General features: G+C 37.3%; 1 protein-coding gene across 8 annotated transcripts in view; it reads right to left on the bottom strand.

The window, feature by feature from the left end:
• The window catches only part of SH3KBP1 (SH3 domain containing kinase binding protein 1), a 219,633-nt gene that overhangs the window by 44,931 nt on the left and 158,008 nt on the right, over positions 1–16,694 (bottom strand). For all 8 annotated transcript variants that reach the window (XM_090124787.1, XM_031599336.2, XM_031599335.2 and 5 more), the window contains 2 exons: positions 12,285–12,360; positions 4,877–4,971 (listed from right to left, as the gene is read on the bottom strand). In XM_090124787.1, coding sequence (XP_089980913.1) covers positions 4,877–4,971; positions 12,285–12,360 — 171 coding nt within the window. The remainder of the gene's footprint in view (positions 1–4,876; positions 4,972–12,284; positions 12,361–16,694) is intronic.

Raw genomic sequence — 16,694 nt, 5'->3', positions numbered from 1 at the left:
GGTCTCAACGTCACCCATCACTCAAGAGCAACATGCACCTACCACAAATGCCCAATATTCAGCTGTCAGTCTGTAGTGGGAGAAGAAAAGCTTTGTAGTCCAAGTAGGTGAAGAGGAAGAGAAAACCAGGTTGGCTACGCAGAGTAAGATACAAGATTATTATTCCCATTGATGTCCTGACATTATTAATTTTAACATCACGTAAATTCAGAATTAGCAGAACTGCTACTCTTATGGTCCTCCACTTAATCCAGCTCTGATAATAAGGACTCAGGTGAGGATACCCTTCTATTGTTGTCAGCTTTCAATGTTGTAATGATCTTTGAAGTAGTTTATTTTATTTATCCAGGCTATTTTCATTCCTGGGAACAAAGTTGTCTTTACTGCCTAGAGCTCAGGTAAATTGACTAAGTGGAATGCAAACTTTCAGAGTCTTGCAAATAAAACTGTCTTCAAAAGAATGCTGAGCTGCCAGTGTGTACTTAATGGTTTTGCTTCAAAATTATTTAGCTATTACTACCAATTTCTCACATAGGTCATTTTCTATATGCCATTCAGATCTCATTTATTTTTTCAGAATTTATTAGAGCTGCTAAGAAATCTACAGTTCATAAAAAGTCTCTGTCAGGACTGGGAAACAGCCTACAGCGGCTACATCTAGAAGTGGTAGAATGAAAAATCCTAAAAGACTTCCAAGATGATTGTAGAAAAAGTCATGAAAAACTTCTGTTGCTTAAAAGTAACTCTGTTTATTACAAACACAACCTCAGAAATCAATACTTGAGTGCCACAGAACACCCATTTACCACCGTCTTTCAGTTGCACAGCACAGTCACTATCGATGTTCTCATACCTATCCAAATGCTGCCGAAACATTACAAACATTTGAGATTACAAAGAATATTCTATAGTGTCAATCTCATGGCCTCTTACCATTCCCGCTACATCAGCTTGTGAAAATATCATCAAACTGTGGAACAATCACCTTAAATTACTGTATTTTGCTTTTTGTTCTCCTTCTTCAAAAGGTACATTCTTCTTATACTCCCTTGCGGCAAAGCGAAGGTTCCAATTCTATACCATTCTCTTGCCATCAGGATGAAGTTTCTGCCTTCCTCTAGAATTCTGAACAATATTTTCTAACCTCCAATCTTTAAATATTTTGCACTAAGGAACTAAAGATTATTGCTTGTCCACCCTCACTTCTAGTAATTAATCAATAAAACATACTCTAAGCACATACGAAGGCATTCACTGTCAAAAAGGAACACAAAAAAACCTTTTCTGTATATATTTCAAATACATTTATGTGAAGACATTAGTTTCTCCTTTTGCTCTTCTTATCTCTAGGCAAATTTTCACATAGGAGGAAACAACCGTTACTACCATATGTTTATACTCTATCTTATCAGTATTTTTTGTAGTATTTAGTCCTATTCAATTCATTGAAAAATGACTCAATATGTTGATTAATTTGCAATTGCTTCTGGCTATCAGTTAGGTGTAATGACATTCTTGCCTCTGTGTATCCCAAAATGTACTACCTTTTGACCAGTAAATGATCAGAGTTCTGACTCACTTACGGTTTTAAATAAAACTTATCAGCACATTCTTCAAGTGACAAGGGAAGTCACTTGAAATTCAGTAAATCGGTTCAAAATATTTACTGGCTATTTCACAAAATAATTAAAATTTCCCTATTGCAGAGACCTATACAGATCTTATCAGTTTTTCATTCAACCTTTCAACATCCACCAAAACAGTGAGAACTTAATATAGATCCTGCAAACACCAGGATCAAAAAATAAAAATAAAAATAAAAATAAAAATAAAAATAAAAAATAAAAACAACAACAACAAAAATCAGTCTTTTCTTTATATTGCAGATCTAGAAAAGTGATTTCTATAATTAACTTAGCTGAAATTTCATCCACAGGGTGGGCTCTTAAAATAACAATATTCAATTTTGCACTTACTGATACCACTCTTCCGTAATTCTCTCTATAAAATATTTTTAAAAGATGAACCATGGACTAATATCTTCCTTACATACACATTCTCATATGTGTATGCACAAGCACACAGGCTCTCCTCGTACCATACCACTTAGCTCAATTAAATCACTGCTCTTACTCTTCATACATATTCAGTGCTATCTCATCTTGCTGCTTTTATGAGGCTTGCAATGCATTTTGTGAATTTTCACAGCATTCCCCATTCTGTTGTGATTCACTTTCTATTATTTCTGCTACTTTCACAAGTTCTCACCAATGTTTTCATTTTCACATAAATGTAAATTCAAAGCAAGTTAAAATTGTGAGCCTTCAACGTTCCTCTCTATCTGACTGTGCAAAAACATATTAGCTTTGTGCGGTACTTTTTATACTAAGAAGGATTTACCACTTTCTGGTTTTAGTGATCTCACCAAAATGGCAATGCATCTGGGGTTTTAGGAAGTACTACTCCCATCGATTTCTTTAAAATTAACAATCTTCTCTCTGTGATCTAAGTAATTGGAAAGAATAAACTTTGTCTAATGTTGTCTACCATACGAAGCAAACAGTGCAATTTTCTTTCTTGCAATTAGATCAAGAGAAACTCTGTCATCTGATGGCAATGTAAAACCATGGTAATAGTTTCGGAAGTGCTCCATACACTTCTATTTAGTTCCTCTTGATCACTGTGGATCTCTAACTCTGGTTATGGAAAAGATGCTCTAGGCACGAGGCTCTGAGCTCTGGGTAAGAGGCAGCTCTCTGGCAGAAACTTCTGGACAAAAAAGTGAGGTTTTCTTTGTTGCTGATGACTGAAATAAAAATGTTGTGACACCTGCTTGAGAAGCTCTGGACTAAAATAAAATTACTGTTTTCAATGGTAAGAGCACAGAGGAGACCCCATTGTTCTCAGAACTGTATGACAAAGGCCTCAACTCCAAATTCTGTTTTTTTAAATTATGTATTAAAAATAATACATAAATACATACAAAAAAACCAACAAGGTCTGCAATCCACAGAAGAGTCTGCAAAGTGTCTGCTTGTTAAACACTGCATTCTTGATATCTCAGATTAGTTCAGATGAAGCATAAAAAAGTACCGAAGGAGAAACACAAGCCTTCTTGCATTGAGATCCCCCACTCTCTAGAGGCATGGTTTTATGTAACTGTTCATGGACATGTGACATACCACAGAAAAGAGGGAAGAAAAATAACTGCAGTGGCTTGAAACAATCAGATTTATAGGACAGGAGGATATACTAAAAAACGTACTCATCAATTCAGTCAAATAATCAGCTCAGTTACTATAAAAGACTAATAAGTTTCCACTAATGGGACAGAGGTAGTGAGAAAAGAATGAGAAAAAGTAAGCGAACAAAATCTTCCACTGAAAATGCAGTAAAGCAACTGTCTCTTTATCTGTGTGCAGTGAAGAACACTGCTCCATCTGGAGACCAGCCATCCCTGGGAATTAAATCAGCCAGATCAATAAAGTGTAAAGTGGACAGGAACAACTTTTTAAAAGCATTTCTGTGCTCAGAGACACTGTTAAATTATTACATCAGAACATTTTAAATCATGCAAAGCCAAACAACTTTCAAGATAAGCTTAAAACTCACTGGGGGCAAGGGCTACATTGATTGGAAGCATGACAAAAATTAAAATAAAATGAAATAATAAAACATCAGGCACTAGAAACCAGAGCTTCACACACAAAACCGACTCATTTTAATTACATTTAATCTATGTGAAACAAGAGAGGTGACATTTTTATAACTAAAAATATCAAATCAGTTTGCACATGGAATGAATCCTGGTATGCAGTATTCAGATTGACCACAGCATTTCTAGCCGCATTATTCAAAAACAAAATCTCCCGTAGAATATTGGAATTTAAATTTGGCAGCTGTACATTTTTTGTCATCCTAATAAACACTTGAGTGAAAAAAATGGTGATGGGGAAAAAGCAGATGAGAAATGCAAGCACATATACATACATCCACACTGCAGACACATGAGAGTTTCTCAGTGTGAAGGCCTACCCTTTCCATCTAACTGAATGTCACTGCAATGACGTTTGTAAGAAAGATGTTGATGCTTTTAGGCTTAAGTAGCCACTAACAGATATTTCATGCAGGCAAGTTCTTTTAAATTCTCAATTTATTTTCCTACAAATGTCTTGCTATTTTTGCTTGGTTACATATATATTCTTCAGGACAAATATGATTTCCTCTGAGTTTGTAAACAGCTTAGAACAGAGTGAACACTGTCACAGATGTATTTTCAAGGCTTTTTTTTTTCCCCAGGTGCAAAATTGCTAACAATTTCTTATGAAACCCATCATTTATAGAATTGAGATCTCAAATTATTTCATTTCAGTTATCACTATTGTGTGTTTTCTGCTTCATTGTGGTGCTAAAGGTGACAACATTTTAAATAAGTTTCATTAAACTAATTTAGGCATACTATCTCCACCAAACCCAAAAATTCTAATTCACAATTCCTACAATAAAGACAACACACAAACCTAACAATGACATTCAATTCTGCTGCTTTCTTGAGTCTTCTGTTTTATTCTCTAGCCTTCTATGTTAGTTGTAAGAACCAATTCAGAATTTATGTATATCTGCTAATATATACAAGTTAAAATTATATAAACTAATAAACTCAAGAGTTTTCTGTTTGCTGTTCTTAACCTTATCAAAATAAGGCTCTAAAGCACAACAAGAAGGGCAATGTGCAGACCTTTTTTTAGTTCATTTAATGTTTCATTGCTAAAACAGCATTATTTTAAGATGGCACAAGCATGGATTTTATGGTTATCAAATCATGTCTATTTTAAAAACTGGATCCCTGCTTGTAGGAGAAAAATGTTGCTTTTACCTTACTGATAAGTGTGACGACATCACCTTCTCGGATTGTGAGTTCATCATCATTCTGTGCTTCGTATGGAAATATCACTTTGCAATACTCCTTGGCTGAAAGAAGAATATTCAATGTGATAAATCATCTTATAAACACTGCTTAACAAGGGTGAAAATCTTCATAAAATGATCCCAAACTGTCTCTGCATGCTTTTTCATTTTCTTGCCATTTTCCTTTTTGCATTATAGAACTTCATAAATTCTATGAAATATTTAAAGCACTCCACACTGATGAGAATTCCCATACATGTCAACCACGGAGTCAGTTCTACAATCCCTAGAACCATTATTTCCCATTATCTTCCTCCTTGTTAATCTTTTTAAAAGTCATCTGGTTGGTCCTGGGCACCCTGCTCTGGGTGCCCTTGCTTGATCAGTGATTGGATCCATGATTAACTCAAATAGAATTTCTCCTGACTGCAACCTGCCATAAACAGTTTTTCTTGGAGGTGTCAGATTTGTGTCTGACACTTGCTGCAGTACTGCCATGGGTGTAGCCATGTAAATCCAATGTAAATCGGAAGCATAAAGGACCTAGTAGGCTAACGTAGCTTATCTATCCCTGATGTGCAAGAAAGGAAGCATTTCTGATTCAATACCAATGATAAAAAAAAGAAATAATACATTAATAACTGTAAAGACATTCATAACTAAATCCTCTGTATACTCAGCACAAAGGTAGACTTGAATATTAGTTTAACATCTCCTCTTCCCTTTCTGTTCTATAAATAAAGGCATCAACTTTCATCTAGAAAATACAGGAGCCAGCACTCCCATTCAGAAATCTTAAAAAGCAGTTGTGATGAAAAGAGGTTACAACACGTTGCTGTGCAACAGACGAATACTCCCTACATCAACGTGTCTAACAAATAGAAAGTGAATGTGCATTCCAGCTATTAAATAATGTATACAATGTGATATTGTAAGACAGCAGGCTTAAAAAGACCAAAGAAATGCTCACAGGAATTACTGGACCCTTTGTAAAAAGCGCATGTTACTTTGTAGAAGAGCTCACACAAATGTCTCAGTTTTGATGGCCTCTAACCACTGCATCACAACTCACTTCAGAAAACTGAAGGGATGTCTAATTGCTAGTTCACTGTGATATGGATAAAGGCTTTGGATCTTTCTTTGTGGACTCAGTTGGGATGTTTTATCTGCACACTGCCCTGTCTTCCGGGCGGTACAGTGATACTGCATCTACAATACAATGTTCCTTCATGGACTAACTATAAACTCCACATTAGGAGGTAAGTCTAGCAGAATGAATGACTAAACAACAGAAAGCAGCCAGTAACACACAGAAATGATACTATCCTGAAAGTGGTCAGCTCTCACCCAAGCTGTGAATGAATTCCATGCATCTGAAGTTAAAGAATATTTTCACCAGCAATAGTCTGGTATTCGTGTCTCTTGAATCCTGTAATGGGCAAATCTTCATCAGTTCCTCCTTCTGTCTAAGGACAGTACATTTAAATAAGGATGAAGCCCTTGATCAATAGAGAGGACAGAAGGCTGTGGCTTTAGTGTTGAAAAATGTCTGTTGATAATCAGGTAATTAATTGCTCTCTTTCTTTTTTTTTAAAATTCTTCCTCTAAAAGTATGTGCCAATGTGGATCCCACAATCAGTAGCTGGTCAGAACCAGCAAGACTAACTGAAAAACTCCTAGTCTTTCATATATAGGAAACTGCTATGAATCTTCACCTTTTAGATCTGGTATCAATAACTCTGTTATTGCATGACATCTCTGCCCTCCACATCAAACTCTTGACTTTTTTTTAAAATATTCAAATAGTAGAGAAATAAGGAATTAAGCTAGAAAAAAATGACACATCAGAAAAAATAAAAGAAAACAAAATGAAAAAAACCATTGTGAGCATAGGCAAATGTTGATGCACTGCACAAAGAGCCAGGAGACATTTCTGTGATAGGCATGAGAGAGAACTGAGGCTGGGACAAGAACTCAGGATGAAGGCACAGATGTGGAAAAAAAGTCATAGTTTATGTACACTATGAGGTTGGATTCCTTCAGTGCGATTCACACTGACATACACTACATCAATATGTTCCTCTGGCCAGTGAGGACCCTCTGGTTCACACTGCAACAGAGCCAGGTCTCAAAAACACTGGTGGATTTGAGACAATGTAAGTGACTGGATAAAGTCAGCTTTCAAGCTCCTCTTATGAAAAAGGTGGTCTACCATGACTTAAATAAGCAAAACCAAAGTCAAACAGGACTCAAAGTAGTATGAATCTCCAAATTCAGATTAATAAAAGAAGAAAAAAATCTAATAAGACAAGTAACTTATGTACTAGCATTGTCCTTACTCAGCAGAGAACAATACAGTGAAAGGATGTAATAGTACATAATTTCCAGTTATGTTTAGATAGGAAGGAAAAAAAAAAAGATAAAAGGCAATACTAAATTCAAACACAGCACAGAAGAGAGCACAGCGTAACTTGCTGAATTTGGGCTTTTTCTAAGTAGGAAAAAAAAAAAAGGTCAAAGCAACATATCCAATTACAAGCATGGTAAATAGGTTTAAGCCAAAGTAAAGCTTCAGACTAAGATACCAATATTAAGCATCCCTTAACTTCGGGTGATAAATCTCATTTTTACATTTGATATCCTAGGCTGGGTTTATAAATCACAGATGGTTCTTCCAGAAGCCTCCCTTTCTTTCCTCTGACCTGAAGATATGTTTTAAAAATATACCTCTCCATAAGCCCTCAGCAGTAGACATCTTGGAAACACTAAGGGAGGAGAAAAACATGATATTCACAAGCTTTTCAGTTCTCATTTAGTAATTCAACAACAATTTACTCTTTCAGATCACAGTCTCTGCTTGTGTACTTGCAGCTGCTCCCAAGCAAAGGAAAACAACCTGTCATATACAATGGACATTTCTCAGGGGATTGAGTGAGCAGATGAACCTTGCCATATGTCTTGAAACTCAAACAAGTTGGATCTAATGCAAGATGTTCAGTTTCTTGCCTTATATATTATAAGCTGAGAGAGCACAGACTAGGTACAATACCATTAAAAAATATGCATCCCCAAGTACCTTCCATGATTTTCGAACCACAGTGTTTCAGCTAGACTAGAAACAATGATGACACAACAACAAGCATTTTATTTTCTCTGCCCACAACCCTTGCAATCCAATCCTTCGAAATGAAGAACAAAGCCATTGCTAGATTCTCTGATAGAGCCCCAAGAACTTCCCAGAATCATCCTCATCAGTCAAAAGCTGCAAGAATAAATACCAGCAAGGAATTAGATATTTATAACAAGTTGCTTGCCATCGCCCATGCTACATTGAGGAAATAGTCTCAGAACTACCCTGAACAATAAATAAGTCTATCCCCTAATAAGAACTGGATGATTTAGGGGGATGGTTAACGTGCATCTTCTTTTAACACCTTATGACCCACAGTCTGCCCAGCATTCAAAATATGGGCTATTTGATACAGCCTTAAGCCTCCAGAAAAACATTTCCTCAAAGAGGGAAAAAGGCAGCAACAGATGGCCTTCCTACAGAATACAGCTGCTGCATTATCTAGGCTGTCACAAGCACTGTATTTCACCCACAGAATGCAGTGGCTTGATGTACATTTACTTTGAGAGACTGGTTAAATATTGTACTGTCCAAACCAGAACTGGGCAAACTGAATTTACTGCATCAGCAGAACCTGCACATTTTAAAGGGATGCCTCTTCTATTTGTTCTCCTGCCAGTCTCTTAGAATGAGTTGAGACATTCAAGATCATGGTCCTCAGACGTACATACCTTTTCACTTAAACTACACAGGGGATACTTACTCTGGCATTTGCTTTTCTTAGGCTAGGATGATATAGGTTCCTCTGCTTACTTCTGCTGCTCTTTCCTTATTGTTAGGCAACATCTGTTCTGCCTCAAGGGAAAATCTGCTCCATCTCAGATAATATAACTACCGGGCTCTGAATTTACCTGTCTGGCTTTTCAGAAATTGATAGTTAGTTTTTAGTAAAGCAAGCAATTATCTGATATAGTTGATTTTTGAGGCTTAATTATTTCTCCCTCGATGAAGTCTAAATCATACAGAAATATTAAGTAAGTAAACTAGCAGAATTAATTTAGTTATCTTTGGGCATAAGCTTCTTCTTTTTAACTACTGCTCAAATAAAGGCTTTCTGAAATTGAACAAAATCTACAATGTCTAGGGAAAAATTACATAATTGTTACCAAAAACATAAAACAGATGGGAAAAAAAACCCAACAACACACTCAGCAGAATTTGGCTTTATCATTAATCACTGCCTTCAAGACTCATAAATGGATAGCACTAAAAAAATAATTTCATGGAACTGCAACAGACTCAAAGGATCAAAACACCACCTCATTAAACGAAACAGAACAAAAATATCCGGAACTAATTAGGGCCTCATTAATCCAGATTCAGCAACTCTTCATACTCTTTCTATCGTCATACAAGAAGCTTAGTACTTGCTAGGATTTTGGTATTCCTATTATGTAATAGGTTAACACAAACTGTAAATAATCAGTGAGTGGAGTAATCAAATTAAGTATCACGGTCAGTGCACATTTTGACTCACTGTCTTTGCTTTTTTGCTGTCATTGCACTTACACTCCATTTCTGCAGTCTCAGTAAGCTGTAATGGTTCTGTCAGTCATTGTGAATACTTTGCTTTGCTGAATTACAAAATCCGGCAGAGCTACTTGAAAATTGATATGTATTATCTACAAAACAGCCTTTCCGCTGCAAGACACTTCAAGTAAAGGCAAGCTATTTCATTGCAAAATAAATAATAAGATAAATAATCTCACCCCAGAGGTTTTTATATTTATACTTATACAGGAGTATAAATACATGTAAGTCTGAGCCACACATAAAACAGTTGAAAATTCAACAGCAGATTTACTTCCCTAGAAGACTATGCAGGCACAAACCTAAAACAAAAGTTCTTCCCTCTTCCATTCAAAGATGCATTCTTTTATTCCTAAGAAGTTAGTGATATTTCCTTTCCCTTTCTGTTTTCCAAGGGACCACTAGAGCTCTCTACGTCTTCGTGCTTTTACTGCACTGTGTGCTTGAGCAAAAGCCATTCTGTCTCTGATTTTGATAATGATCAGCTATTTATTTCACAGAATCACAGAATCAAAGAATGGCCCAGGTTGGAAAGGACCTCAAGGATCACGAAGCTCCAACCCCCCCACTACAGGCAGGGCCACCATCCTCCACATTTAATACTAGACCAGGCTGCCCAGAGCCCCATCCAACCCAGCCTTGAACATCTCCAGGAACAGGGCATCCACAACCTCTCTGGGCAGCCTGTTCCAGCACCTCACCACACTAATGGTAAAGAACTTAAGAACTTCACAAAAGCTTAAGGTCATTTATTAAGGAAATTCACATAGCAGACTACTGGGAGATGCACCTATGGAAAATACAGTTATCTCTGCTCTGACCAGCTCATCCTACTGCAAAACTTGGGCCATCTTGTGCGTACCAGGGAGCAAATGGCATGCACGTTCAAGTGCCAACCACTACCTCATCTCACTGGGACAGGTATAGGGAAAAAAACAGATTCATTCATCAAGATGTGAGTGAAGTCAGCAACCAGCACTCCTCAGTGTAGCCCCCTGTGCAGAAAAGGAAGTGGTGCTGCTCCCTTTTTCCTGGCTCAGTAGGCTAGTCCACAGTGCAAGTGCCTTTGTTATCCAGTACAGAATAAGGAACAACAGCAGTCATGAAAAGAAACAGGAGGAAAATGAAAAAACATATTACTACTCCTCTGCCAATGCAATTTCTCTTGCTTCAAGCATACATCTCTGGCAGCAATCACAAGGGAATCCAAATCACATACCCAAGAGCTCCCTCTCCATACTAAGCTTACATTTCAAACTACACCTTTGGAGAACGCCACAGTACCTTGTTCAGTTTAGCAATTAAAGGCTCCAAGGACACCTGGCACCCTGCCATTCCAGGCAAAAGTGAAAAAAGCTCAAGTCTAAGAGGGAGGGGTACAGTGTGTCACTGTGGAAGGTAGAGTTCTCCAGCCCTTGTTGGAGGCTTTCATATTTGTTTATAGGTGGTACAAGCATGAAGCTTCAGTACCATGGGGTGTGATTTTGTAACCAGTTTGAGCTGCCAAAAAAACCACGAGTTAATGTGGAGAAAGATATTGAGCATTTCTTTGTCTGGCTCAACGTGCAAGCATTGATGCTGCAGGTGGGAAAGCCATGGGAGCACCCTTTCAGATGACACCTACCTGTAGGCCAGCTTAATCTTATCAAGCTGTGGACTGGCAAAGGTAATTCCAAAGCACGTTCATTCTGAAGCCCTGCTCTACAGTACCAGTTTGCACACTTTTCAATATTTAAAACTCTCACTTCCTCCAGGCAAATGAGTTATTGCAGTACTTCACATTAACAGCCTTACAAGGGGAACAAGATAAGAGGATGCAGAAAGTCAATTACCATGGTCTAGTTAATGAACAGTAACTCACTAAGCTGTTTCAAGCTGCTTTTACAATTCTGAGCTGATAGCATGTGGTCTTTCCTGTACACTTCTGCCAGATAGCCTCTTTTTTCCTGCCTTCTTGTCCTTGCCTTCCTCTGTTGGTATTTCAGTTCTGAGACAAAACACTATCTGTTAACTATCTAAAAAGGCAAACACATCAGGGAAGGACTTAAAAACTCAATACCTTATATTATAATCCATTTCTTTTCTAATATATGGCTATGTTATCTTCCTTCTTATTGTTTTCTACAAGTATCTATAACATTTAGCTGTAACTTCATATGAGTCAAAACAAAGGATTTGGCATTCCCTTAGAACTGCACTGAGACCTTCCTAAAAGATTTAATTATTCCTTTTTGCTCTACTAAGCATCTAAATAACCAAATAAAACCGAAATTCGTCGATTCTGTACCACCCACACAAATATGTCTGCTACAGAAACAAAGAAAAAAGAGGAAAAAGTAGGAGTGTTCAGAACCAGAGATATTTTTCTATGACCTACCTACAAGTTACGACACTGAAGTTGGATCTTAACTAAACTCTGACATGTTACAAAGTACCCTCCAGGCCAAAAGCTGATCATGTAATTTAATTTGATTTCAATGGCAGGGAACTCAAGGTAGGATTATTAAAGCAGAAACAATTCAGAGGATTCTGTGAAACAAAACATTCTGTCTGTGTACCACCTACTCAAAGTTTGTCCTAAATATATCCATCTGCATTCTTGCTTTTCATACATACAGGAAACTACTCTTCTAGCCAAAACCAGAAAAAATGCTCAGTTAGCTTTTAAGAGGTTCAATAGTACGAAGTGCAAAGAAGTAAAAGCTATGAAACCTACTTTTTGTTCTGCTGTCCACTTCTGTTTTTGTTGGCTCCTGAGTTGCTGTGGCTGGAGGTACTTTCTTCCCAACACTCTGAAAAAAAAATTGTTATTCTCCTTTAAAATCTAAGTCAGATAACAAAAAAAAATAATAATGGAAATGCAAAATATAGGAATACAAAAGAGAAAGAAAAGAAATAGAGGCAAATTGAATTGTACAGTGATTTGTTTGTAGGATATTTGTTAGGTTGTTGTTGTTGTTTTTTGTTTTTTAAACAACAATATAAGACCCATAATAACTCTATCTTCAAATCTTCCCTTGAAATTTTGCTTACTAATATTTTTAACCCTTAACTCCTTAACACAGCATTAGGGTAAAGTCACAGAAATTTCATTTGTGGATTCAGTGCCAAAAGTAAAATTGAAAGAACTGAAAAAAAATCCCTTGATTTCTTTCCATACCGGGAGTATTCATTTCAGTCATTCCACACTGAATGCGACTTTTAAGTTGACATCTCTTTATATGTTCCACATTTTTGTTTGCTTTAAGCAAAAATAACTATTTTACAGAGGATTATTATAATAATTATCAATTATCAACCACAGCTACTCTGAAAGAACAGTAGAAAACATTATCTGCCCACAATGCAATAGAATTGTTGATATTCATCTTCAGGCATCTTAACCAACTTACATGCATGCCACCTTCTCTCTTCCTATCAGGAAAGCCATCTAGCTTGAAAATCCAGATTACGTGTAGTTGACACGGTAAGTTAAATTATTATTTTTTTATATGAGTACTTATAAGCCCTAGCTATAGTTCAGCATCCTTTTCTAGTATGCTATGTATAAACACAAGAAAAAGTACTCCATACTACAGTGACTTTCAAAGTAAAAGGCAAGACAGCTAGTACTTAGTCTTGAAAACACTGGTGACCATGAAGAAAACATTGGCCAATATGAGAAGCAATAGGAATACAGCAGTTTAAATAGCTGAAAAGTTTCAGTGTACACAAAAAATAAGAAGAGCTCCATATTAGTCATTTTTTATGCTGTGCCAAAACTTTTCTATGGAAAGGAACCAACATAGGTGCTTCTGGCTGGCAAAAGAAAGTGCAGCTGGAAGAGAGGCAGTTTGGAGAGTTGTGCACAAGACAGTCATCAAACGTGTGTTGACAAGCAAGACAAACTACAAATTGCAATACCCACGAGTGTCTTGTTGCTACTTAACTTGCAATTGGCAATAGAAACAACTGAAATTCTGATGGGCTTGTAACTCTGCTTACAATCCTGAGTTTTTTAAGTGCTGGGAATGAGAACAAAACTCTACAGAACCTCCTAACTTCTTTGCTGAGGTGGGAACGGCAAGAGAGAAGCACTGTCTGCAGCAGCAATCAGGCAGATAACAGAATAACCAGAGATGTCAGACTCCTGCAAATCAGGAGACAGCAAAATTCAAGGAAAGAGCATGGGCTGGCTGTGGTGAAGAAACTGAGCCAAGAAAGATGAGGATGAAGAGATGACTCTGAGATCTAGCTGGAAAGCAACGAAAACTGCACTGGAAGAGATGCAGGAGGAATCTGAAGCTACTAAGCATTTCACACAGACAAAGCACCTAATGCCTTTTGGATGAAACCTAAAATGTAGCTAGCTTACTACACCAAAAGCATCCCGAGATAAAGGAGGAAGGAAGTAGTGTATCCTAGTAGAAGAGACAAGCTGCAATGTAAAAGAAAATTTATGACTTTTTATTTTATAGAAGTAGATGCAAGTTTAATGCTTGAATACATTCACTCATCTGCTTATATAGTGTAGTGCAGGTGATGTATCAGCATGGGGAACCAAGTCACTCCTTGGTAACACAAAATCAAACACCACTCAAACAATGCTGCTAGTTATTTGGAGTGAGGAGGCAGGTCAGAAAGCAATCTTTGCAGCATGAACCAGAAGGCCCATAATAAACCCCTCCTGAAAGAGCCTGCCCTAACCACCAGGCTGCAAATGAAAGCAAATTTCTGCATTTTCTCCGTTTCTGTATATCTTAAATTCTTGGCTGCAGAGAGCTTTCAGAATCAGCAGAGAGAATCAGATTCTCCTCTACCTTAGTTTCCCTGTCTAGTGCTTCAGAGACACTCCTTTCCCTCTATGCTCCTCCAGCATGCTGACTGCCATAAGTCTCCTTTCTAAGTGGTGGCAGTCAGCCAAGTTCAACCCACATTACTTTTAGGTCCCATCACACAAGAAACATGCATTGGAAACTGAGTTCAGATGTCCTGATTCCATGGCCAGGTTAACTCTCCAACACACACCAGAATGTAACAACAACATGGGCAGAATTTAATCTCACTATTTCTGCAAGGCAAGTGTAATTAGATTATGTGGCTGTCAGACACAAATCCCTCTAATCGCCCGGCAAGCAAATCTTAAAGATGAAAGGGGACAAGGACTCTTCTTGCTGCAGAAGCAGCTGATAAAAGCATGAATAATGACTGTGATCTGGCGTACAGATATTCAGAGGGTTCAGAGAGATTTAAGCAGCAACTTGCCAGTCAAAAACCTACTTGGTTTTATGAAGCCTATGGACGGATAGTTGACCATTAAATCACAGGTTCAGTTTAATAGCAGAGGCCTTGATGGCGATGTGGTACACTACAAATCCCTATCACTGCAGAGCAGTTTCCTCTGATACTGAATTAACAGTGATTACAGAAATGATTGAGGTGGTACACAAAGTCTCTCAGATGAGGTCACAGCATAACTTAAATTTTTAAATTTCCCTTCATTTATGTACTTTGGCTTATTGGCAATCCTTGTGACAGAGAGCAACACCAGAAAACTAAAGCAGTCAGCAGGCAGTATGTGTGTGAATTTTTCTCATGTGAGGGTACCACAGCCCTTCCCTGCAACTATTCAACCATGACCACAGGGAGAAAAGCAGACCTGTGCACAAGTTTCCTCCTTCAGGATATTTTAAAATTGTATTTCAGGGTTTTCTATTGTTGTTGCTGGAAACTGACTTGTCTATTTACTTTAGTTATGCAGGTCCTGTATCTCTAGAAGATTTCATCTGAAAATTCACATCAAACTGTCACTTAAGCACCAGCTAGGTTGACATGGAAGATTCTGTAATACTTCTTTGTACTACAGGAACATACTTATCCTTTCACCCTCTTTTAAAAAATATGGGTTTCTCCTAGGAACAGCTTACGTACCCAGTAATAAAGGGAAAGAAATGGTTTACTCAGCACCAGGATTTATTCTGGAAGGCATACTGAAGTCTTCATTCCAGATAAAATATTTTGGGACTATTATTTGAAAATAAAACTCTGTGAAGATATTCTTAAGGAAGACATCGGATATTCATGGATTCATCTGTATGAGCTGGAAACACTGATGTTTTTAAGCTTAATATCATTTGTCAGGTTGAATAGCGAAAATATAACAAAATGCACTGATGCTTTTATACAGAGGAAGAATAGGGAGGGTTACATATCTCAAGAAGTGTCAGAAAACCTCACAGATTGGGTCAGGGGAATAAATGCACCACGCTTCTTTGACCACAATACTTCCTTTAACATTCAACTACTATTTCTGAATGTTGTTCACATGCATCAGAATTTTCTTTATATATAAGTTTATGTGCAAATCTAAGGCCAGTGGTAGCAACAATATAAAAGCTTTATTCTTTATTGTACTCCTGATGCACCATTTCATAACTGAGAGCATTTTTCTCACAAAGAAATAGAAACAGCTGCTAGATTCTTCCAGGCGTGGATGAGCCTACATATAAACAAGTTCTCAGTGAGTGTATTTAATGTTGGTGTTTTTAGGGGGAGAAGTCAAATTGGTTTGTTGGCTTTTTTTTTCCACACGTTTCAAGTGTTTATGGTACATTATCAAGTCCTTTATGCTTCCTCCGTGGACTATTCAGAAAAATGTTAAGAGCACTAATATTAAAAAAAAGAACCAGAAGGTTTTCAGATGTCAAAATGCCCTTACTTTGTCAGGGACCTGTAAAATAAGAGAGATGTCTGGAATTTCTTTTTTTTCTCCGAGATACCAACCTTCAGCTCCACATGAAATACTTTCTGTGACAGTATGACCAAGTATTTACTATCCTGGGGTTTCCCAAAAGGACAGAGTTAAGTGCTTTCCTAAAAGGTCACCACACAGCACTTCAAAAAGGGTAATGGGAATTTTAAGAAGCCTTTATAGTGAAAATAAAAATTCTTTAGGGACAGTGTGAATAAGCACCTGCTTGCACATTTGACTGACTTCATTGTCTAAATAGCTTCTTGCTCCTGCCAACTTTCTACCCATCCAAGCTTTGGTATACTGTCCATGTGCTTCTGAACTATAATTAGTAATATTTTTAGTATCAGCTGGATAGATACAGTCTGCTCAATGCATGTACAGCTAATATGGAGA

This window comes from Phasianus colchicus, chromosome 1 (genome assembly GCF_987193195.1).
Source record: "Phasianus colchicus chromosome 1, bPhaCol1.hap1.1, whole genome shotgun sequence".
NCBI lineage: Eukaryota > Metazoa > Chordata > Aves > Galliformes > Phasianidae > Phasianus > Phasianus colchicus.
Note: the sequence above shows the minus strand (reverse complement) of the source record. Positions and strands in the feature narration are given on the sequence as shown.